The sequence below is a fragment of the Panthera pardus genome, unplaced genomic scaffold (assembly GCF_024362965.1).
Source record: "Panthera pardus isolate Hobbes unplaced genomic scaffold, ASM2436296v1 HiC_scaffold_24, whole genome shotgun sequence".
In the NCBI taxonomy this organism is placed as follows: Eukaryota; Metazoa; Chordata; class Mammalia; order Carnivora; family Felidae; genus Panthera; species Panthera pardus.
In genome coordinates, this window is record NW_026526810.1 from 21,161,538 (window position 1) to 21,187,824 (window position 26,287).

Below are 26,287 nucleotides of genomic sequence, written 5' to 3' on the forward strand. Positions count from 1 at the left end.
CAAAGGGTCTAGAATATACAAAACAGTTTTGAAAAAGAAAAAAGTTGTAGTACTTATATTACCTGATTCTGAAACTCCTATAAAGCTACGGTAATAAACACATTATGGTATTTGTGTAAGGATAGGCATATAAATTAATGAAACAATTCAGAGTCTAGAAATAAATCCTTACATTTATGTTCAATTTGTTTTTGACAAAGTTGCCAAGACAATTCAATAGGTAAAGAATAGTCTTTTCAACAAATGGTGAAGGGACAATTGAATATGTGAAGGTAAAAAAACAAAAAACAAAAAACAAAAAAACCTTTAACTTAGATCCTTTCCTCACAATATATACAACAATTAACTCATAAGGAATTATAAATCGAAATACAAGTGCTTAAACTGCTAGAAGAAAACAGAGGAGAAAAGCCTTTAGCTTTGGGTGAGGCAAAGAGTTCTTAGACATGACACCAAAAGCACAAGTTATAAAAGAAAGAAATAGATAAAATGAACTTCATTAAAATGAAAAACTTTTTAAACTTCAAAAAACACCATTAAAAAAAATGACAAGACAAGCTAGGAACTAGAATATTTGTAAACCATTTTTCTGATGAAGAACTTGTGTAAGAAAGAAACAATGATGACTCAGTAAGAAGACAATCATTTAAAAACGGAAAAAAACTTTAACAGACATTACAGAAGACATATAAATGGCTAAAAAGCACATAAAAATGCTCAACCTTTAGTCATTAGGGAAATGTAAATCAAAACCATAACAATGTATTACTACATATTTTGTATGATGTATATATAAAAGATAGATAAAAAATAGTGTTGGCAAGAATGTGGAGAAACTGGAACCCTTATACATTGCTTGGGGGAATATAAATGATATAGCCACTTTGGGAAATAATTTGGTTAAACCTAAGCTTACCATATAACCCAGCAATTCCACTCCTAGAAATGTGTCCAAAAAGAGTGAAGACTTATGTTCACACACAGCTTCTATAAGAATGTTCACATAGTGTTATAAGAATATATAACTATATAAGAATGTTCATATAGTGAAAGTTCACAATAGTGAACTATTCATACTAACCAAAAACTCTCAACAATCCAAATGTCATCCACTGGTGCGAAAGTAAAATGTGGCTTATCCATACAATGAATACTATTTAGCAATTAAAATAGAAGATGAACACATGCTACAACATGGATGAAACTTCAAAACATCATGAAAGAAGCACACAAAAATTATATACCTTGTGAACTCACTTATATGAAATATCCAAGAAAGGCAATTTTATAAATAGAGCAAACAGATTAGCAGCTGTCTGGAGCTGGGGTGGGAGCAGGCACTGACTGCAAATGGGCTTGAGGGAAACTTTTGGGGTAATGGAAATGTTCTAAAACTGGATTGTAGTTGCACAACTACACATTTACTAAAACTGGTGAAATGTATATCCACAGTAGATAGATTTTATGGTATGTTGTTATATACTGATAAAACTAAAAAAAAAAAGTATGAAGTTCGGAAATTAAAATGGTGGAGAAGTAGATCGACCCTGGGCTTTCCTAGTCCCTCAAACACAGCTGTACTGAGATCAGATCACTTTCTGAAACACCTAGGAAATTAATCTGGAAGGGCAAAACGATCTCCATTGTTGGAGGGAGACAGCGAGGCAGGTGCAAGGTACAAGAAGTGAACTGGGTGAGACAAAAACAGTGGTGCCATGGAGGGGAGGGAACCCTTTCTGTGGAGAGACAAAAGGGCAAGAAAAAGAGAGGGGATGAGAGAGTGTGGCACTCATTTGCACAGGAGAAAAGCCTCTCTGGACCATGGGCCGGGGAATAAGAAGTACTGAGTGTAGCAGGTTTTCTTGCAAACGGTGTTTGGAGCTTAAACTCTGAGGTTTTGGAAGTGTGCAACTTACTCCAGAGTGGAGCTGTGGCATGAGCTACTGGGGAGAAGAAGGACACTGGTGCTGGAGTGCATAGCGTGGTGTAGGGATCTCAGGGGCATACTGATAGAGAACATTCTCCTTCCTAGAGTACTTTTGTAAGAGGGTACATTGCCTCCCCAAGGACAAAAGACCCTGCAGGTGCCAGCAAAAGGTCTTTAATCAGCAGGGGACAGAGATGCACCCAGAGAGAACAACCTTTGCTGCTTTTAGTGGTGTTACACCATAGATTCCACACACTGTGCAGGCCTGGGACTGTTTTTCAGAGACAAAAGAGTTTAGACAGAGTAGAGGGGCACTACTCCAGAGGAGGGCATGGGTCAGCATGGTTGCATGTCCTTTAAGACTTCAAGTTTTGAATCCCAGCTGCATAAGTTTGAACTCCCAAAGAAAAGATGCAGGAGAGTTGTGGTACAGGGCAAGCTGACTGCCCTCACTCACTGTTCTGTGAGGGTTGCCTGACCAGTGTGGGGTGTGCAATCATCTGTCCAGCGATGAAGGATTGGGGTAGTGCCATTTTCCCCACATACCAACACAGTATGACTTCGGAGAGCAACACAGCAGCCTCCAGTGGAGGCAGGCCCTACCTACAACAAACCTCGCCCCCCCTGTGCCTGGCAACTGCTTATTTACTCAGGCAAGACTAACTCTGAACCAAGGCAGTGGCTCAGGCTCTCCTCTAGAAGAACAGCACAGCCAGGATGCACCAAGTATACTGAAAATTGAATGCTTCAAAATGACAACTGCAGTTCTGGTGGAAACAGGGCCAGGCTTAATATTTTTCTTTCTTCTTTTTTTGTTTTGGAATCAAGGTAATAGCTTCTTATTTATTTTTTTTCATTTCCTTTTCTCTCTCTTTTTTCTTTTTCAACATTACTTTGGCTATTTGGGGTCTTTTGTGGTTCCATACAAATTTTAGAATTGTTTTTCTAGCTCTGTGAAGAATGCTGCTATTGTTTTGACAGGAATTGCATTGAATGGTGTTGGGCAGTATAGACATTTTAACAATACAGTACGTGTTCTTCCAATACATGGGCATTAAATGTTTTTTCATTTCTTTGAGTCTTCTTCAGTTTCTTTCAGAAGTGTTCTACAGGTTTCATATAGATCTTTCACCTCTTTGGTTAGGTTTATTCCTAGGTATCTTATGGGTTTTGGTGCAATTGTAAATGGGTAACTTATAAATGGGATACACAAAAAATAAATGCAAAATGGATTAAAGACCTAAATGTAAGACAGGAAACCATCAAAATCCTACAGGAGAAAACAGGCAGCAAACTCTGTGCCCTCAGCTATGGCAACTTACTAGACAGGTCTCTGTAGGCAAGGGAAACAAGCAAAAATGAACTATTGGAATCTTACGAAGATAAAAAGCTTCTGCACAGTGAAGCTATCAACAAAGCTGAAAGGCAACTGACGGAAAGGGAGAAGATATTTGCAAATGGCATACTGGATAAAGGGTTAATATCCAAAATCTATAAAGAACTTATCAAACTCAGTATCCAAAAAACAATCCTGTGAAGAAATGGGCAGAAGACATGAATAAACACTTCCAAAGAAGACATCCAGATGGCTAACAGACACATGAAAAGATGCCTAGCATCACTCATCATAGGGAAATACAAATCAAAACCACAATGAAAAGCCACAAATCAAAAAAAAATCACAAATCAAAACCTCACACCTGTCAGAATGGCTAAAATTAACAACACACACAACAGAAGTTGGTGAGGATGTAGAGAAAGGGGAACGCTTTTGCACTGCTGGTAGGAAGGCAAACTGGTGCAGCCACTCTGGAAAACAGTATGGAAGTGCCTCAAACAATTAAACACAGAACTTCCCTACAGCCCAGCAATTGCACTACTAGGTATTTATTAAAAGGATACAAAAATGCTGACTCAAAGGGGCACATGCACCCCAATGTTTATAGCATTGCTATCTACAATAGCCAAATTATGGAAAAAGCCCAAATATTCATCAACAGATAATACAGATGATGTGGTATTTATATATACAATGGAATTATTACTCAGCGATCAAAAACAATGAAATCTTGTCAACTGCAACAACATGGATGGAACTAGAAGAGGGTATTATGCTAAGTGAAATAAGTCAGAGAAAGACAGATAAATGATTTCACTCATATGTGGAATTTAAAAAACAAAACAGATGAGCATAGGGGAAGGGAAGCATAAATAAGATAAAAACAGAAAGGGAGGCAAACCATAAGAGACTCTTAATTACAGACTCAAGAGTCTACAACATTGCTACACTATAACAGGTGTGTGGAAGATGCCACAGCAAGGGGGAAAACAGCAACCAATTCTGGATGTAGGTGGCACAAGAGTTGAGGACAGACAGGGAGAGGATAGGATTGTACAGATTTCTTTCTTCCACACATATTTATTGTCTACACTGTTCCAGGTGACTGAGAATAAATCAGATACAGAACCCTAAACTTGTAAAACTCACATGTGAAAGGGGAAAATATGAAAGAAACAATAACGAACGTAATAACATACTGCAATACATAGTATCAATAGAGACAACACTTGGATTTAATATTAAAGGATGAGATTTCTCAGGCAGGAGAGAAGGGGAAGGGCAGTTCAAGTACAGGACATAGGACGTGCCACAGCAAAGCAAAGGGAATGTGGTCCCCTGTGCTCAAGGAATGTACAGAAAAATCACAGGATATGACAATGAAAAGGTCAAAGCAGGAATCAGAAGTGACACTCACTGTTTTATTTAATTATTCTGTACAACACAAGTTTTCACTGGTTCAAATGAGACTGAGATTAAGGCATTTGTCTTGCCAAAATGAGTATAGTAATAGTACCTGGTGAACATGGTCTTTATGGAACTAACAGGGCCTGGCATGCAGTAAGTGCTGTAACAATGCTTGCCATTATTTTTTTTTATTAGTACTATGCTGTCATAAGGTCTAAATTATTAAATTCTATAGTCTGCCCAGGAAGTTGTATAAATAAATCAAGCAAAGATTTGCCGCCTCCTCTTTCAAAATGGTCCTTGCAGAAATAATACACACGAGTGTATTCCACACAATACACACAAGTGTTCCTTTTTTTGTTTTGTTTTTGTTTTTTGGAATTGTTCCTTTTTTATTTTCAGAGGATTTACACAATTCACTGACATCCATTTGGAAAATTATGCCAATTATTTAAAAAATATATATTTTTTTAAATTTTATTTTTTAAAATTTACATCCAAATTAGTTAGCATATAGCGCAACAATGATTTCAGGAGTAGATTCCTTAGTGCCCCTTACCCATTTAGCCCATCCCCCCCCCCCACAACCCCTCCAGTAACCCTCAGTTTGTTCTCCATACTTATGAGCCTTTTCTGTTTTGTCCCCCTCCCTGTTTTTATATTATTTTTGTTTCCCTTCCCTTATGTTCATCTGTTTTGTCTCTTAAAGTCCTCATATGAGTGAAGTCATATGAGTTTTGTCTTTCTCTAGCTGGCTAATTTCAATGAGCATAATACCCTCCAATTCTATCCATATAGTTGCAAATGGCAAGATTTCATTCTTTTTGATTGCCAAGTAATACTCCATTGTATATATATACCACATCTTTATCCATTCATCCATTGATGGACATTTGGGCTCTTTCCATACTTTGGCTATTGTTGATAGTGCTGCTGTAAACATGGGGGTGCATGTGTCCCTTCAAAACAGCACACCTGTATCCCATGGATAAATGCCTAGTAGTGCAACTGCTGTGTTGTAGGGTAGTTCTATGTTTAGTTTTTTGAGAAACCTCCATACTGTTTTCCAGAGTGGCTGCACCAGCTTGCATTCCCACCAACAACGCAAAAGAGATCCTCTTTCTCTGCATCCTTGCCAACATCTGTTGTTGCCTGAGTTGTTAATGTTAGCCATTCTGACAGGTGTAAGGTGGTATCTCATTGTGGTTTTGATTTGTATTTCCCTACACACAAGTGTTCCTAACTCTCAGGGCATGGATTCAGAGCACTGCAGCTCTTTTTTCCAGAAATACTTTTATAGCCTTTCCTTAGTTTCCGATAGTTTCAAAAATTTTTTAAAGCTCTCTTCCTTACAAAGAAGAAAGCTCTCTTCCTTACCACTTCCCACAGTGTAGACAAAGGTAAAACCTAACAATTACAGAATATCTCACAGAAATTATTGTGAAGATGAGTTAATGTATGTGCATAATAAAGGGTTTACTCAGGAAGCCTGAGTTGCCCAAACTCTGAATATCTCAAAGGTCTCAGGACAACTCACCCTTGACTAGCTCCTGAGAGCATGAGTGGGACAGAAAGAGAGGGAGACACAGAATCTGAAGCAGGCTCCAGGGTCTGAGCTGTCAGCACAGAGCCTGATGTGGGGCTCGAACTCATGAGCTGTGAGATCATGACCTGAGCCGAAGATGGATGCTCAACTGTCTGAGCCACCCGGGGCGCCCCTGTGAATGTATTTTCTTATGCTTGAGGTCCTTGGTTTGACCTCTGCGGGAGGCTGGAGACTGAGGAACTAAGGTCAGCCACATGTGCATTGCACATCCACGTGACTGACCCCCAACAAAAATGCTAGACACCGAGGCTCAGATGGGCTTCCTTCGTTTGCAACACTTTGCATGTGCTGTCATACATTATCACTGGGAGAATTAAGTGCATCCTCATACAACTCTTATGGGAAGGCATACCTAGAAGCTTATTCTTGGTTTCTTCTGGACTTTATCCTATGTATCTTTTTTCTTCGCTCAATTTAAATCTGTATTCTCTTACTGTAATAAACTGTTAACAGTGAGGATAACAGCGTTTTTAAAGTTTTGTGAATCCTTACAGTGAATCACCAAGTCTAAGGGTGATCTTAGGAACCCACAATTGAATGTGAATGTGCTGAGGACAGCACCTGGCATCTAGTAGGCATTACATAGGTAGTTATTATTACCAAGTGCTGAAAAGCCATTTAAAATTTTAAGACAGCCAGACAGTGTTATTATTTGTGCCAATCTCTGATCTCAATCTCCACAGTAGGTTGGGCTAAGAAGATGATTACACAAGAACATGCTTTTTCCTGGATCACAAGCCTGAGGCACACTGGGTTTGATGACAATGCTTAAGTCAATTTCCAGAAGACTCTGCTCCAATCATAATTGTAAAATAAATGTTTAAATAGTAACAGAAACAAGTTGATGATAACCGATTAGAAATGGTAAAATATAAAAGAGATCTCACAATATAATGCATACCTTTATTTCCTTTATGCTCAGAAGAGATGCATTTAGAAATTCCTCAGTTAATCTCTTCCAACTAGCAGCTTTGCTGAGATCAGAATGAATGATGAATTTTTCATAAATTCTAAAATATATTTAAAAGTAAACTGACAGTTATAAACTTACATTAATAGAAAGATTTATAAGAAAATGCATATATTTTTGAATATGTACATATATATGAAACTAACTTACCCTTCTATTGTTTTTTCTACTTTGTGGCTGTTAACATCCAAGAAATGATGAAATCTAAAAGAGAAAATGCAATTCTTAGGTGAACCTTGTCATATAGCTAAGTAGACCAGTCTCAGAGCCCTCTATATTCCCATAGTCACCCTATATTCGGCAAGATATTTCCAGGAATGCACCTCTCTCCCTGTATCACCTCTACCACCCAGGCAAACAGCCACTGCATCTCAGAAACTGCTCAAGCACAGGTCATCCTTAGCCTCCTTTGTCCTCTGATTCCTTCATCTTCCCATAATGCCTTGTATCTAAGTCAGTATAGCACATTCTATAGCAGGGGTTCCTAATCTTTTTATGCCATAGTGAAGCCCAGTGAAGCTTAGGCTTTATGAATTTATGAAACATTACTTCTCAAAGTAATGTTTAAAAAAATTTTTTTAATGTTTGTTTATGTGAGAGAGAGAGAGAGAGAGAGAGAGAGAGAGCACGAGAGGGGGAGGGGCAGGGAGTGGGGGGAGACACAGAATTTGAAGCAGGCTCCAGGCCCTGAGCTGTCAGCACAGAGCCTGACACGGGGCTTGAACTCACAAACTGCAAGATCATGGCCTGAGCCAAAGTCGGATGCTTAACCAACTCAGCCACCCAGGTGCCAGTGAGATGAAATACAAAAAAACCCAAGCCTACTGAAATATGGTTGTGAAGTACCTTTTAAAGTTTGTGATATAATGAGACATTTATTAAAGCATTAAATAACAAGATCTAGCAATGGATCCACAATTATCAGTAAAGCAACAGCAAAAAATATTTGAAAATATCTGCCACAACTTTATGATGTGAACTATGTGATTTCTACCTGTGACACAGTCCTAGGTAAATTATTATTGCTTGTTGCTTTTATTTGTAATTTGAGGAAATGCCAGTTTTTAGTTAGAGGTTAGTGTAATTTTTTCTTGTCCAAGTTCATAACACCTGAATTCTACAGGCTCTCAGATTAAAAACTCCAATTCTATATCATATGTAGACCTGTCTTCCTTTAGGATAGAGGCTATATTTCACTCATCTCTGAATTTCTAGGGCCTTAGAACATGGCCACAATTTAAAAAAGAAAAAAACAAACAAACAAACATGGGACACCTGGGTGGCTCAGTCAGTCAAGTATCTGACTTCCATCTCACGGTTCATGAGTTTGAACCCTGCATGGGGCTCTCTGCTGTCAGTCCAGAGGCCACTTCAGATCCTCTGTTACCCCCCCATCCCCCCGCTGCCCCTCCCCCACTCATTCTTTTTCTCTTTCTCAAAAATAAACAAAATTTTAAAAAAGCAAACATGTATTGTTCATTTTTCTCATGGATTAAAGCATCATATAGCTCATTCAACTCACTTTCTAATTTTTAGTATCAAAGACAACAATCTGTATTTAAAAGAAATAATTTACACCACTAAAAATATATATCTAATTCTATTCCAGTAAATGGCTGAATAGAGAACATCCCTTTATCACTTAGTTTCTCAATGTGAGACAGTAACTTCTAATGTCTCTCTGAAGTCTAAAATGATGTCCAGCTACCTACTGCCATTGACATATTAACTAATAGAGAAATTATTTGGGGTACAGCACTTAAATTTCTGTCTTATATGACCTATTCAGACATTGTTATATTTATAGGTTACGCTTAAGAACTGAACTCATTATTTCAGAAACTTGGCAGGCTTTTAGACTCATTGTCTGTTCTCATTATAAACCAAGTAGGCACTGTATGTATGATTAAGGTTGATGATCAAGAATACAGAAACTGAAAAACCATTTCTATTGAAATTAAATAGGCAAATATTAACATGGATGAACATTCTTTTAGTAATAATTCTATTATAGGTAATGATCATAACAATACTGTCTAATTTACATCTTCCATAAATAAAAATAGGAGCTCTGACTTCATAAATCTCGAGAAATTACATGAGACACTGTATTAGAAATTGTATTACATGGTGGCTTAGTGTACTATGTGCCAGGAACTATTCCAAGTGTTGGGATAAGAAATGAACAAAACAAACCATTATCCCTACCCTCATGGAAGTTACATTTTAGCTGGAAGGAGGGGTGGAGGAGACAAACAGTAAACAACATACAAGTTATCCAGTGTACTATGCTGTGCGTTTTGAAAAGAGAAAAAAAAAACAAAAACAAAAACACAAGACCAAGGTAAGAGAGATCTGGAGTGGCTCAATAAGGGGTAGGGAGTAAATAAGGGGTAGGGAGTAAGAATACAGTGTTAAGTAGGGTTTGACCATTATTTTGCTCTAAAACTTCATTTACCTACTCATTCAAAAAATGTTTGCTGCGCAGTGCACAGCGCTAAGCGAAGAGAGTGGAAGAAGGAACATGAGAGACACAAACCCCTTCCCCAGAAGTGCGCTTCTAAGGGTAAGGCCGACCCTTAACAACCCAAAACCCACTGTTTCATTATGCGTTTGTCACACGCGACAGGGATCCAAAGGACACTAGAGCACCAAGCTCCTGGGAGGCAGCGCGCATGACGGTCGGAAACACGGCCGCGCGCCCGGATACCCCTTGACCCATTCCTGTTCCCAGCCTCGGCCCCGGAGCCGCACCCCACACCTGAAGTTGGACCAGGCAAAGTGCAGGGCGAGCTGGAAGTTGGGGTCCGCCTCATCCTGAAGGCCAGCCACATGGCGAATGAGCTCGCGAACGTCGCGCTCCTGCTGTGGGTCCAGTTGGCTCCAAGACGGCGCGGGCCGGAACATACTGCTCTAACTTCCACAACGACGCCCTTCCGTGAGGTTGTTCCTTGCTCTCGCGAGAGTTCACGCTCCCACCGCTTTGCTCCTCGGAGAGGTTCCGGCCGCTGTCGCGAGAGTTCGAATTCTAGCTCCTGCCTGGTTGTGTCCTTGCTGATTCTTGTAGGACGCTCTTGCGTGCGTTTTCCAGTTTCACCTTGAGTACATTTAGGAGCGTCCTCAAAGAAATAACCGTTACTGTTAGTCAGATTAATAATAATCTCTGGCTAACCTTGGTTGGTGGTTTAATTTACGATGTTTGGAGAACAGCCATTAGTCCTCATTCGCACCTACCTTTTCAGGTACCGTGACCAGTTAATTGTCCATTCTTATCCAAGCTTCAGTTTCTCCTTCTAGAGGTGATCTCTAATGATCTCTCAGTTTCCCTCTGTCTACACAGGACACACTACATGGTCCTCACTACAGCAAGTGTCAGCAAAGTGGCTTGTCTGGCAGAGGCAGACAGGCTGAGCGCTGCTCCTTCTGCTCTCACTGGCTTGTGATTGGGAGCTGCCAAAGGACTTTATAATTCCTGTTGATTAAAGATGGAGTATGTCTTTGTTGTTCAGTACTTAAAATTCAGTAATTAAATTACTGAAATACAGTTCACTAATTAAATTACTAAAATACAGTTCAGTAGTTAAAACTGTACCTGTGAACCGTTTCTGTTCATTTAAAAAAAAAAGTTTTTATTTATTTTTGAGGGGGGAGGAGGGGCAGAGAGGGAGTCAGAATCTGAAGCAGGCTCCAGGTTCTGAGTTGTCAGCACAGAGCCTGATGTGTTGCTGGAACCCAGGAACTGTGAGATCATGACCTGAGCCAGAGTCCGAAGCTCAACTGAGCCACCCAGGTGCCCCTGAACTGTTTCTGTTCAATATTGCATCTAACTATTCCAAAACCTGTTACATGGACTTCTTTATGTTTTCTTTTAGGGATCTGGTAGGGTTTCATGTGATTTATTACATTGTTTTACTGTAGTAATAGTTGATATACCACTGTCAGTCCATTTGGGCTGTTGTTACAAAATACTATAGACTGGGTAGCTTATAAACAACAGAATTTATTTCTCACAATTCTGGAGGCTGAAATTCAAAATGAGGGTGCCAGCATGGGGTTGGGTGAGGGTGTCCTCACATGGTGAAAGGGGCAAGGGTCTCTATTTTTATAAGGGTACTAATCCCATTCATAACGGCTTTGTCCTTATGACCTGATTACCTCTCAAAGGCCCAACTTCCTAATACCATCATCACTGGATAGATTAATAGATTTAATAGATTAATAAATTTCAACTTAATAGATTTCAACATATAAATTTTGGGCAGACCATTCAGACACCATAGCAACTACCGAAAACATAGACTGCACATGATTACACAAATCTTACAAGAAGGAGAAAATCATAGTATTAGATGCTTCTATGAAAGGGAATTTTTACTCTATTCTTGAGCAGTCTTTTCTACTCCAGTTTCACCTGTCGTCTGTACATTTATCACTCTCAAATCTGTGTAAGTAGTTCACGTTTTTCTCAGGACCCCAAACCTATAATCTAATTGCTTTCTGTACATCTCTAAAAATCAAAGTATATGCATATGCTTACATGTGTCTCTATTTCTTTGTCCAGCCAGTTGGTCTTGACCTTTGGAGGGAGACTTAGAAAACTTTCCACAGGTCACTCCCCGTGACTTGGACTTCTTAAAGATTGAGCCACTCTTCCTGGGCTTCTCTGGTTGGCCTGGGTTAGCATCTCTTTTCTGAAAGGGGAGTTGAAATAATTTTCCCAAGGTGCCTTAGATGACTGAGTTCCATTCAAAACACCATAAGCCTACAGACATCTTCTGTAGACCTCTAAGTCTGGCCCTAGCTGGTCACCCCTTTGGCAATGGACATGGAAACAGTTTTTGGGAAGTACATATGAAAGATAGACAGCAAACAGGCCAGGAATACTGCCATCTGTCCCTTGCTGACTTGGATCAGTGCTGCCCTCCAGTATGGTGCTTAGATAAATTTTCTGGAAGTGCATGCAAAGACTGGGCTCCATGCATGACTACAGCCTGGCCAAAGGCACCATCCTTATCCCACTTGTCCATCTTGTCCCATGACCCCCTCCCACCACTTGGAGGGACTTAGAAATATTTAAGGATTATCTCTGTCAAATGTTCCACACACGGGACTATGCCAATCCGGGGATGCCTATTGCAGACCTGCATGCCCACCCAAGTCTGTAGTGGCTTCTGGAGGGAACTTACAAAAATTTGGAGGAGCTGCAATGCCCTTCTCTTCATCCATGGCCAACCTGAGGCAATGTTCACCTCTGGAGGAGAAACTGGAAATGTTCTTGGGAGATACAGTCAATGACCAGGACTCATGTGGGACTTGTGGCCAGCCCAGAGTGCACTCCCCAGACCTGTCTGTACTAAGTGGACTGGTCCTGGTTTGTGAAGGGGGAATTAGAAACTTTTCAGGTGGGGTTCCTAATACCATGACCCATCAGAGCTCCTTCTTGAGGACTTGCTGGCCTTCTCAAGCCTTTCCATGCTAGAGACTTAGAAATGTTTTGGGGGTGCCTCCAAAGTTCCCAGGAAAGGCCACAGCCAGGCCCATGGTGCCCTTCTATACCAGGACTTCCCTGGTGGTTTCCCCTTTGGAGGGAGGCATAAACATTTTCAGAATGTGCATTCAGCTTCTAGTCTCCCAAGTGGGATCATACTAGAACTGGGGTGACCTGTTGTGCCTTCCTGTTGACCTGAGCTGATACTTGATTCCTAAGTAAAGAGGTGCCTCCCCAAAATGTTTCTCAACCCACCTCCAGTGGCTGAGATAAAAACATCCTGCCACGGAGGCCTGTGAGTGCACTAAGGATCAGGCCCTGGTCTTGTGTGGATCTGGTCATTGGATGGCCTCTGGATATCCCCTCTGGAGAATGTGGGTACTGGTGGCCAGTAAGGGCTGCCCAGGGAGGGTGCTTCATGAGGTCTAGGTTTTGATGTGCCCCCAGAAACTTTTTCTATGTTCCTCTCTGGAGGTGGACATCAGCCTGTGACTGACATGGGGAACTCAGCAGGGCACCTTGGTCTTGGCCATGGTTGTCAGATGCCTCTGACAAATGGGGATTGGTCCAAGCTGGCCAGAGAGGTCTTAGGTGGGTGTCTATAACCCAGCTGTGGCCCTGCATGGGACCCAGTCACATAAGGCACTCCCCAAACATTCCCAAGGCCCACTCCAATGATGGGGGCCAGTAAGAACCAAAAAGGGGTTGCCCATGCCTGGAGGTTTCCTATGTGGGCCTGCTTATCTCAGCCCTCTGAATATTTTCATATCCCTCACCAGAGAAAGGAACACTGCAGGCAGGTCAGCTACACTCTGAGATTGCACCCCATGCTCATTGAGGTCTTGTGTAGGGCCAGTCATTGAAAGCACCACCCAACAAATTTCCTAAGCTCTCTTTGGTGACAAGCACAGCTTGGGTGTCTAGGAAGCTCTGTGGAGGTGTCCTGACCATGGTCAAGTGTGGGCCCTCATCACTTGATGTGCCCGTGGAAAACGTTTCTAAGTCCTGTCTATGGCACTGGGTCTATGGCATGGGATGGTGCTGGGGCCCAAACATAGTCCTGTGAGAGGCCTGGCTACCAGATAGGCCTCTTGAAATTTTTTCTTAGTCCCACTTGAAGGCAGTGAAAAGCTTGGGATGGAAAGGGAGGCCCAGTGACAGCATGGTTTTGGCCACAGTCCTGGGTGTGGTTAGGTGGTCAGATGTGCCTTTTAAATATTTTTCATGTCTCTGGAGTGTCCAGTCAGAGACGTCTGTGGAAGAGTCAGTGGTCTGGCCATAGTCCCACATGGACCCTTGTCATCACATGACCCTCTAGAAAATGTTTCCAGGTCCATTTGGACCATGCAGGGAGGCCTGGAAAGGGTTCCTGGGACTGGCTTCTTACTCCTAGGATTGGCAGCACCTCAAAAAATATTTCCTAGAGGACTGGAACGATCTGGCTGGAGAGGGATGACCATGGGATTTGTTCAAGCCCACCCGTACCCCTGCGTGGGACCCACCCACCCCTGTGCTGGTGGAAACAGGGCATCCTGGGAGGCCCTGGGGTGAGGATTGTAGAAATCTCGGCATATAACAACTCCATCTAAACCACTGCACTAAGAGATTTGACCAAATGCTAGCATGGCTTCTAGCAGCCTTATGGCTGTGTCCCTGGATGATCCCAGTCCCATCCACCCCCCAAAAACCACCTGCCTGAGCTCCCTCTGTAGAATTCACCTGGCATCTGATGCATAACCAGGCTGTTTTCTCCATTTCTGTACTTTGCATACACACTGTGCCATTTAACTATAACTTATAGAGAAATAACAACTTCTTGCTTACCCATTCTACATCATTCTAACTTGACTCCTTATACATTTAGATGTTCTATGCACCTAATAATTTGCAAACCAATTGTGTTATCCAGTCTATATGCCTCATACCCATTGCGAGTCATCACATTTTCAACCCGGGTTGTGCTGTTGATTTCAAATTCCTGCTCATCAGCAATTTCCCAACCAAATACCATACCCCTCAAACTTGTTTGTGATTCAACCACTCTATGCAGAACCACTCTGTATCATTTGACTATCACTCCTGGTGTGCACAACATGTGCTATTCAATTTGACCCTTGCACATCCAGTGGGTTTCATTCATTTTCTAATGCTGTTCAGCTTATATGTATTGCACAGCAAAACTATACTATAAAATTATGCCAATAGTATATACAGTTGACCCTTGAACAATATGGAGGTTCAGGGTGCCTGGCCCCATACAGTTGAAAATCCCGGTAAAACTTTTGACTGCTCAACAGCTTCTAATAGCTACTATTGCCCAGAAGCCTTACCAAATAACACAAATAGTTGATTAATGCATACTTTGTATCTTATATATATTATATAATGTATTATTTTTAAAATCTAAATTTCAGGTAGTTAACATATAATGCAATATTGGTTTCAGGACTAGAATTCATTTATTCATCACTTACATACAACACCCAGTGCTCATCACAACAAGTGCCCTCCTTAATACCCATCACCTATCTAGCCAATCTCCCACCAGCTCCCTCCATTAACCCTCAGTTTGTTCTCTATTGTTAAGAGTCTCTTGTGGTTTGTCTCCCTCTATTCTCAATTCCCACCCCCTTCCCATGTATTTACCTGTTTTTTTCTTAAATTCTACATATAAGTGAAATCATATATTAGTCTTTCTCTGATTGACTTATTTTGCTTAGCATAATACATTCTAGCTCCATCCACACCATTACTAATGGTAATTAGTAAGATTTCATTCTTTTTGATGGCTGAGTAATATTCCATTGTGAATATATACCACATCTTCTGTATCCATTCATCAGTCAATGGACATTGGAGTTCTTTCCATAGTCTGGCTATGGCTGAAAATTTGTATCTCTTCAAATCTGTATTTTTGTACCCTTTAGGTAAATACCTAATAGTGCAATTGCTGGATAGTAGGATAATTCTAATTTTAGTTTTTTGAGGAACCTCCATACTGTTTTCCAAAGTGGCTGCACCAGAGTGCATTTCCACCAGCAGGGTAAGAAGGTTCCCTTTTCTCCACATCTTCACCAACATCTGCTGTTTCCTGTGTTGCTAATTTTAGCCATTCTGACAGGTGTGAGGTAATATCTCATCATGGTTTTGATGTGTATTTCCTTGATGATGAGTGATGTTGACATCTTTTCATGTGTCTCTTAGCCATTTGGATGTCTTCTTTGGAAAAGTGTCTATTCATGTCTTCTGCTCATGTCTTAACTGGGTTGTTTGTTTTTTGGGTTTTGAGTTTGAGAAGTTCCTTATATTTTTGGATACTAACCCTTGCAAATATCTTCTCTCATTCTGTAGGCTGCCTTTTAGTTTTGTTGATTTTTTTCTTTGCTGTTCAGAAGCTTTTTATCATGATGAAGTCCCAATAGTTCATGTTTGCTTTTGTTTTCCTTGCCTCCAACAACATGTCTAGTAAGAGGTTGCTATGGCTGAGGTCAAAGAGATTGCTGCCTGTATTCTCCTCTAGGCTTTTGATGGTTTCCTGTCTCACATTTAGGTCTTTCATCCATTTTGAGTTTAAGTTTGTGTATGGTGTAAGAAAGGGGTCTAGTTTCATTCTTCTGCATGTTGCCATCCAGTTTTCCCAACACCGTTTGTTGAAGAGACTATCTTTTTTCCATCGGATATTTTTTCCTGATTTTGTCAAAGATGAGTTGACCATTTAGTTGTGGGTCCATTTCTGGGTTTTCTATTCTGTTCCATTGATCTAGGTGTCTGTTTTTGTGCCATTACCATATTTCATGGTGACTACAGCTTTGTAATTCAGCTTGAAAATTGGAATAGTGATGCCTCCAGTTTTGTTTTTCTTTTTCAGGATTGCTTGGGTAGTATAGACATTTTAACAATGTTTGTTCTTCCAATCCATGAGTATAGAATGCTTTTCCATTTCTTTGTGTCCTCTTCCATATCTTAATAAATCTTGTATAATTTTAAGAGTACAGTTTTTTTTACCTTTGTAGTTAGGTTTATTCCTAGGTATCCTACCATTTTTGGTGCCATTGAAAATGGGATAGATTCCTTGATTTCTTTTTCTGCAACTTCATTATGAGTGTATAGAAATTCAACAGATTTCTGCATGTTGATTTTGTATCCTGTGACTTTGCTGAATTCCTGTATTTGTTCTAATAATTTTTTGGTGGATTCTTTTGGCTTTTCTACGTAGAATATTATGTCATCTGCACATAGTGAACATTTGACTTCTTCCTTGCCAATTTTTATGCCCTTTACTTCTTTTTATTGTCTGATTGCTGAGGTTAAGACTTCCAGTATGATGTTACATAGCAATGGTGAGAGTGGTTATCCATGTCTTGTTCCTGACCATAGAGGAAAGGCTCTCAGTTTTTCCCCATTGAGAATACAGTAACTGTGAGTCTTACGTATATGGCCTCTATGACGTTGAGGTATATTCCATATATCCCTACTTTGTTGAGGGTGTTTATCAAGAATGGATGTTGTATTTTGTCAAATATTTTTCTGCATCTATTGAGAGGATCATATGGATCTTATACTTTCTTTAAATAGTGTGGCATATCCCCTTAACTGATTTGTGAATATTGAACCAGTCCTGCAGTTCAGTAATAAATCTCACTTGAGAATGAGTCTCACAATTCATTTTGTTAGTATCTTGTTGAGAATTTTTGCATCCATATTCATCAGGGATATTGGCCTGTAATTCTCTTTTTTAGTGGGGTCTTTGTCTGGTTTTGGAATCCAGTAATGCCAGACTCATAGGCTAAGTTTGACAGTTTTCCTTCGATATATATATATATATATATATATATATATATATATATATATATATATATTTTTTTTTTTTTTTTTTTTTTTGAACAGTTTAAGAAGAAGAAGCATTAATTCTTCTTTAAATGTTTGGTGGAATTCCCCTGGGAAGCCATCTGGTGTTGGACTTTTGTTTTTTGGGGGGGAATTTTTTTAATGTTTTATTATTTATTTTTGAGACAGAGAGAGACAGAGCATGAACGGGGGAGGGTCAGAGAGAGAGGGAGACACAGAATCTGAAGCAGGCTCCAGGCTCTGAGCTGTCAGCACAGAACCCGACGCAGGGCTCGAACTCACAGACCATGAGATCATGACCTGAGCCGAAGTCGGACGCTCAACCGACTGAGCCACCCAGGCGCCCCTGGGGGGGAATTTTTTGATAACAGTTTCAATTTCTTTTCTTGTTGTGGGTGTGTTCAAATTTTCTATTTCCTTCTGCTTCAGGTTTGGTAGTTTGTATGTTTCTAAGAATGTATCCATTTATTTTAGATTGTCCTGTTTGTTGGCATATAATTTTCCATAATATTCTCTTATAATTACTTATATTTCTGTGATGTTGGTTGTAATGTCACCCCTTTCATTCGTGGTTTATTTATTGGGTCCTTTCTCTTCTCTTTTTGAGATGTATGACTAGAGGTTTATCAATTTTATTAATTCTTTTGAAGAACCAGCTCTTAGTTTCATTGATCTGTGCTACTCTTTTTTGTTTGTTTCTACACTACTTATTTTTGCCCTAGTCTTTATTATTTCCCACTTTGTGCTGGATTTAGGCTTTATTTGCTGTTTCTTTTCTAGCTGCTTTAGGTATTCGTTTATGTTATGTATTTTCTACCTTTCTTGCTTCTTGGCTTCTTGATGTAGGCCTATATTGCAGTATACTTCCTCCTTAAGACTGACTTGCTGCATAGCATAGGTTTTGGACTGTTGTGTTTTCATTTTCATTGACTTCCATGTACTTCTTTATTTCTTCTTTTATACTGGTTAACCAATTCTTTCTTTAACCTCCATGTATATTTGGTATTTCCAATTTTTTTCTTGTGGTGGTCTTCAAGTTTCATAGCATTGTGTCTGAAAATATGCACGATATAATCAATAATTTTGTGCTGGTTGATGCCTGATTGTTACCCAGTATGTGTTCTATTCTGGAGAATGTTCTGTGTGCACTCAAGAAGAATGTGTGTTATGTTGCTTTAGGGTGGAATGTTCGGAATTTATCTGTTAAGTCCATCCAATGTGTCATTCAAAGCCATTGTTTTCTTTGATTTTCTGCTTAGATGATCTGTCCCTTGCTAAGTGAAGTGTTAAAATCCCCTACTGTTATTGTATTATTACCAGTGAGTTTCTTTTCTTTTTTTAATTTTTTTAATGTTTATTTAATGTTTATTTATTTATTTATTTATTTATTTTTGACAGAGAGACAGAGCATGAGCGGGGGAGGGGCAGAGAGAGAGGGAGACACAGAATCCGAAGCAGGCTCCAGGCTCTGAGCTGACAGCCCAGAGCCCGATGTGGGGCTGGAACCCACAGACCGCGAGATCGTGATCTGAACTGAAGTTGGACAATCAACCGATTGAGCCACCCAGGTGCCCCCCAGTGAGTTTCTTTATGTTTGCTATTAATTGACTTATTTGGGTGTTCCAAGTTGGGGCATAAATATTTATAATTGTTAGATCTTCTTGGTGGATACACCCCTTAATTATGATATAATGCCTTTCATCTCTTGTTACAGTCTTTGTTTTAAAATTTAGTTTGTCTTATATAAGTATGGCCTCTCCAGCTTCTCTTTGGCATCTATTTTCATGATAGATGGTTCGCCATCCCCTCACTTTCAATCTGCAGGTGTCCTCAAGTCTAAAATGTGTTTTTTGCAAGCAAAATATAGATAAGTCTTCTTTTTTTATAAATCCATTCTGATACCCTATTTCCTTTCATTGGAGCATTTAGTCCATTTACATTCAGAGTGATTATTGAAAGATATGGATTTAGTGCCATTGTGTTACCTATAAAGTTGGTGTTTCTGGTGATGTTCTCAGTTCCTTTCTGGTTTTTGTTGCTTTTGGTCTTTTTTTCCCACTCAAAGAGTTCCTTTTAATATTTCCTGCAGGGCTGGTTTAGTGGTCATGAACTCCTTCAGTTTTTGTTGTCTGGGAAATTCTTTATCTCTCCTTTTATTTTGAATGAATTCCTTGCTGGATAAAGTTTTCTCAGCTACATATTTTTCCATTCAGCACGTGAATATATCATACCTCTTCCTTTTGGCCTGTCAAGTTTCTGTGGAAAGATCTGCTCTGAACATGATCTGTCTTCCCTTGTAGGTTAAGGTCTTTTTTCCCAATACTGCTTTCAGTATCCTTTCCTTGCCTGCATATTTTGTGAAGTTGACTATGGTATGTTTTCACGATGGACAGCTTTTGTTGAATTTAATCGGGGTTCTCTGTGCCCCTTGGATTTGGATAGCCATTGTTTTCAGCTATAATTTGCTTATATAAACTTTCTGTTCCTTTTTCTCTCTTTTCTTCTTCTGGGACTCCTATGATACAAATGTTATTATGCTATAAGGAGTTGCTGAGTTCCCTAAGTCTACATTCATCATCCAATATCTTTCTTTCCTTGTTTTAATCTGATTCATTATGGTCCATAATTTTATCTTCTTATTGATTAATTCCTCTGCATCACTCCTTCCTCATTTTCATTGCATCCATTTGGTTTTGCATCTTGGTTATAGTATTTTTTAAATTTAATCCCGACTACTTTTTAGTTCTTTTATGTCTGCAGTAAGGAATTCTCTAGTGTCTCCTGCACTTTTCTCAAGCCCAGCTCATACCCTTATGATTATCTTTAAAAATTCTATTTCAGACATCTTACCTATATCTGTGTTAATTAAATCATTGGCTGTGACTTCTAGTTTGTGGGCAATAAGCTTAGGAATTCCCTGAGCCTGCACTGATGGGTTAACAAGGCATAAAGAATTACAAAGCCATAGGATGCTCACACCCAAGTTTGGGTAAGCAAGATTAGCTAAATAGGTATGGGGGGATCCCCCAGGATAGAGTGGGGGGGGGCAAAGGCCCCCAGGATAGAGAGGGCAGAGCAAAGGCCCCAATACAAAGGTATATGAGGTAAATAAGATTAAATATTCAGTGCAGATACATCCCCCAATTTAGCACTATAGCAGAAAGCTGCTTTCACAGGAAGGAAGGACCAAATTAGGTAAACAGGTAAATAGGGCTATAGACCTCTGCCTGTGAAGCTGCCTGGAGGGGAGCTAATTAGCAAGAGAAAGGTTTCTTGTTAACCTTGAGGTTGCACAGTCCAGCTGTCTTATCCCCTAGGCTGACTAAGATAAACAAACACAGTGCCTCTTGTCTGCCATTAACACCCATCTGCCTGTCACCAGGAATTTGGTTTATATTGACCCAAACCCCTAACACCATATATCTTCAAACCTCCTTTCCCTCATGCCCATGAGTTAATGTTCCAGATTCATTGTCTGTGCATGCCTATCACATTTGTGGGCTTTCTGATCTTAATAAATACAGAGCAAGGACCCTTATTTGGGGCTCTTGTCTTTTTCTGGACATTAGCCATCTCTTACATTTTAATCCCACTTCCGCTTTCTTGCTGGACAAGAAAGAACTTTAGACCCAGAGTCTATGACACTAGTTCTTTCTTTTGGGGTGAATTCCTCCATTTTGTCATTTTGTCTGGATCACTGTTTTTGTGTCTGTGTGTGATTGTTAGGAAAGCCTGTTATATTCCTGACACTGAGATTAATGGCTATTTTAAGAACAAGTACAAAAAGAAAAAAGGAAAAATAATTTTTTTGTTTTTATTTTATTTATTTTTTTGTTTAAATTCAAGTGAGTTAACATACACTGTAGTATTGGTTTCAGGAGTAGAACTCAGTGATTCAACACATCCATATAACACACAGTGCTCATCCCAGTAAGTGCCCTACTTAATGCCCATCACCCATTAGTTTTTGGCCTCATTTAACTCCTCTACAGGCACCCTCAGTTTATTTTTGTATTTTAGAATCTCTTATGGTTTGGCTCCTTCTCTGTTTGTATCTTATTTTTCCTTTCCTTCCCCTATGTTAATCTGTTTTGTTTCTTAAATTCCACAAATGAGTGAATCATGGGATATTTATCTTTCTTTGATTGACTTATTTTGGTTAGCAAAAGAAGTTCCATCCACATTGTTACAAATGGCAAGATTTCATTCTTTTTGAATGTTGAGTAATATTCCATTGTATATATATGCCACATCATCTTCATTCATCAGTCGATGGACATTTGGGGTCTTTCCATAATTTGGCTATTGTTGATAATGGTGCTATAAACAGGGGTGCCTGTGCCCCTTTGAATCAGCATTTTTGTATCCTTTGGATAAATACCTAGTAGTGTAATTTCTGGGTCATAAGGTAGTTCAATTTTTAATTTCTTGGGGAACCTTCATACCATTTTCCAGAGTGGCTGCACCAGTTTACATTCTACCGACAGTGCTAAAGTGTTCCCCTTTCTCCACATACTTGCCAACATCTTTTGCTTCCTGAGTTGTTAATTTTAGCCATTCTGATGGGTGTGAGGTGATATTTCATTGTAGTTTTGATTTGTATTTCTCTATGATAAGTGATGTTGAGCATCTCTTCATTTAGCTGTTAGCCATCTGGATGTCTATGTTGGAAAAGTGTCTATATATCTTCTTCCCATTTCTTCACTGGATTATTTGTTTTTTGGGTGTTGAGTGTGACAAGTTAATTATAGATTTTTAGGTAATACTCCTTTACTTAAAAGTCATTTGAAAATATCTTCTTCCATTCTGTCAGTTGCCTTTTAGTTTTGCTGATTGTTTCCTTTGCTTGAAGAAGATTTTTATCTTGATGGGGTCCCAATAGTTCATTTTTGCTTTTGTTTCCCTTGCCTCCTGAGATTTGTCTAGTAAGAAGTTGTTCTGGCCTAGGTCAGAGAGGTTGCTGCCTGTTTTCTCCTGAAGGATTTTGATGGTTTCCTGTCTCACATTTAGGTCTTTCATCCATTTTGAATTTATTTTTGTCTATGGTGTAAGAAGTGGTCCAGGTTCATTTTTGTGCATGTCACTGTCCAGTTTTCCAGCATCATTTGCTGAAGAGATTATCCTTTTCCATTTGAATATTCTTTCCTGCTTTGTCAAAAACTAGTTGTCTATACAGCTGTGGGTCCATTTCTGGGTTCTCTATTCTGTTCCACTGATCTATGTGTTTTTGTGTCAGTACCATATTGTCTTGATGACTATAGCTTTGTAATACAGTGTGAAGTCTGGTATTGTGATACCTCCAGATTTTCTTTTCTTTTTTAAAGGTTGGTTTGGCTATTCAGGGTCTTTTCTGATTTCACACACATTTTAGGATTCTTTGTTCTTAATCTGTGAAGAATGCTGCTGTTATTTTGATAGGGATTGCATTGAATGTGTAGATTACTTTGGGTAGTATCGACATTTTAACAGTATTTGTTCTTCACATTCATGAGCATGAAATGTTTTTCCATTTCTTTGTGTCTCCTTCAATTTCTTCCATAAGCTTTCTATAGTTTTCAAGATACAGGTCTTTTACCTTTTTGGTTAGATTTATTCCTAGGTATTATATGGTTTGGGGTGCTATTGTACATGGGATTGATTCCTTGATTTCTCTTTCTCCTGCTTCATTATTGGTGAATAGAATTGCAACCGATTTCTGCACATTGATTTTATATCCTGCGACTTAGCTGAATTCATGTATTAGTTCTATCAGTATTTTGGTGGAGTCTTTTGGGATTTCCTTGTGGAGTATCATGCCATCTCTGAAGACTAAAAGTTTAACTTCTTCCTTGCTGATTTGGATGCTTTTTATTTCTTTTTGTTGTCTGACTGCCGAGGCTAGGACTTCCAGTACTATGTTGAACAACGGTGGTGAGAGTGAACATCCCTGTTGTGCTCTTCACCTTCGAGGTAAAGCTCTCAGTTTTTCCCCGTTGAGGATATTAGTTGTGGGCCTTCCATATATGGCCATTATGATGTTCAGGTATGTTTCTTCTGTCCCTTCTTTCTTGAGAGTTTCTATCAAGACAGGATGCTGTATTTTTTCAAATGCTTTTTCTGCATCTACACGACGATCATATAGCTCTTATCTCTTTTTTTATTAATGTGGTGTATCATGTTGATTGATTTGCAAATACTGAACCACTCCTGCATCCCAGGAATAAATTCCACATGATCACAGTGAATAATTCTTTTAATGTATTGTTGAATTTGATTTGCTAGTATCTTGTTAAGAATTTTTGCATTGATGTTCATCAAGGTTATTGCTCTGTGATACTCCTTTCTAGTGGGGTTTTTGTCTGGTTTTAGAATCAAGGTATTGCTGGCCTTATAGAATGAGTTGGAAGTTTTTCTTCCATTTCTATTTTTTGCAACAGTTGAAAAGAATAAGTATTAGCTCTTCTTTAAATATTTGGTAGAAATCCACTGGGAAGCCATCCAGCCCTAGATTCTTATTTATTTGAAGATCTTTGATTACTGATTCTATTTCTTTACTGATTATGGGTCTGTTTAAAATTTGCATTTCTTCTTGTTTTGGTAGTTTATGTGTTTCTAGGAAGTTATCCATTTTTTCCCATATTGCTCAATTTGTTGGCATATAATTGCTCATAATATTTTCTGATAATTGTTTGTATTTCTGTAGTGCTGGTTGTGATATCTCCTCTTTCACTCATGATTCTATTTATTTGAGTCCTTTCTCCTTTCTTTTTGTATGTCTAGCTAGGGGTATATCAATTTTGTTTATTTGTTCAAAGAACGAGCCCTTAGTTTCATTGATCTGTTCTACTGTGGTTTACTTTTGTTTGTTTCTCTATCATTTATTTCTGCTCCAATATGTATCATTTTCCTTCTTGTGCTGGTTTTTGACCTTTATTTGCTGTTCTTTTCCCAACTCCTTTAGGTGTAACATTAGGTTGTGTATTTCAGACTTTTCTTCCTTTTGAGGAAGGCCTGCATTCCTATATACTTCCTTCTTGTGACTGTCTTTGCTACATCCTAAAAGTTTTGGACTGCCGTGGTTTCATTTTCATTGTCTACCATGTATTTTTAAAATTTCTTCTTTAATCTCCTGCTTAACCCATTTATTCTTTTTTTTTTTTCAGAGAGAGATAGATAGAGAGAAAGAGTGTGTGTGTGGAAGAGATGTAGAGGGAGAGGAAGAGAGAGAGAATCTTAAGTGGCCCTATGCCCAGGATGGAGCTTGATATGGGACTCAATCTCATGACTCTGAGTTCATGATCTGAACCAAAATCAAGAGTCAGATGCTTAACTGCCTGAGCCACCTAGGTTCTCCTAAACCATTTGTTCTTTAGTAGGATGTTCTTTTACCATCCATGTATTGGTGGTATTTCCATTTTTTTTTCCTTGTGGTTGACTTCAAGTTTCATAGGGTTTAAGTCTGAAATTATGCATGGTATGATCTGGATTTTTTTGTACTCATTGAGGGCTGATTTGTGAACCAGTATGTGCTTTATTCTGGAGAATGTTCCATGTGCACTTGAAAAGAACGTGTATTCTTCTGCTTTAGGGTTAAATGCTCTGAGTACATTTGTTAAGTCCATCTGGTCTGATGTGTCATTCAAAGCCATTGTTTCCTTCTTGATTTTCTGCTTAGATGATCTGTCCATTGCTATAAGTGGGGTGTTAAAGTCCTCTATTATTATTGTATTATTATCAACAAGTTTCTTTATGTTTGTTATTAATTGATTTATATATTTGGGTGTTCCAAGTTGGGGGCATAAATATTTATAATTGTTAGATCTTCTTGATGGGTAAACCCCTTTATTATGACATAGTGCCCTTCTTCATCTCTTATTACAGTCTTTTGTTTAAAATCTAGTTTGCCTGATATAAGTATGTGTACTCCAGCTTTCTTTTGATGTCCATTAGCATGAGAAATTGTTCTCTATCCCCTCACTTTCAATCTGGAGGGTTTTTTGAATCTAAAGTGAGTGTCCTATAAGCAGCATATTGATGAGTCTTGGGGTTTTTTTATCCATTCTGATTTCCTACATTTTTCTTTTTTCTTTTAATATGAAATTTATTGTCAAATTGTTTTCCTTACAACACCCAGTGCCAACAGGGCACCCAACAGGTGCCCTCCTCAATGCCCATCACCCACTTCCCCCTCCCTCCCACCCCCCATCAACCTTCAGTTTATCCTCAGTTTTTAAGAGTCTCTTATGGTTTGGCTCCCTCCCTCTCTAACTTTTTTTTCCCTTCCCCTCCTCCTTCTGTTAAGTTTCTCAGGATCCACATAAGAGTGAAAACATATGGTATCTGTCTTTCTCTATATTTTTGATTGGAGCATTTAGTTCATTTACATTCTGAGTAATTATCAATAGGTATGAATTTACTATCATTGTATTACCTTTAAATTTGCTGTTCTTATAGATTGTCTCTGTTACTTTCTAGTCTTTGTTTCTTTTGGTCTCTCTTTGCCACTCAAAGTGTCCCCTTTAATAATTCCTGCAGAACTGGGTTAGTACTAATTAACTTTAGTTTTTATTTGTTTTGGAAATTCTTTTTCTCTCCTTCTATTCTGAATGACAGACTTGATGGATAAAGTATTCTTGGTTGTGTATTTTCAGTTTAGCATATTGAATATATCATGAAACTCCCTTCTGACCTACCAGGTTTCTGTGGAGAGGTCTTCTGCTAAC

At 39.1% G+C, this 26,287-nt stretch overlaps 1 protein-coding gene across 10 annotated transcripts in view; it reads right to left on the reverse strand.

Moving 5' to 3' along the window:
- TUBGCP5 (tubulin gamma complex associated protein 5) overlaps nt 1-10,214 on the reverse strand; it is a 68,020-nt gene extending 57,806 nt beyond the window's left edge. For 7 of the 10 annotated variants that reach the window (XM_019438158.2, XM_019438157.2, XM_019438156.2 and 4 more), the window contains exons 1-3: nt 10,011-10,213; nt 7,400-7,453; nt 7,181-7,289 (exon numbers count right to left, since the gene is read on the reverse strand). In XM_019438158.2, coding sequence (XP_019293703.1) covers nt 7,181-7,289; nt 7,400-7,453; nt 10,011-10,156 — 309 coding nt within the window. In that variant the 5' untranslated portion in view covers nt 10,157-10,213. Of the gene's footprint in view, nt 1-7,180; nt 7,291-7,399; nt 7,454-10,010 lie in introns of those variants that run through there. The other 3 variants (XR_002076882.2, XM_019438159.2, XM_019438160.2) reach the window with 2 other exon arrangements.
- Nucleotides 10,215-26,287: the final 16,073 nt, after the last annotated feature.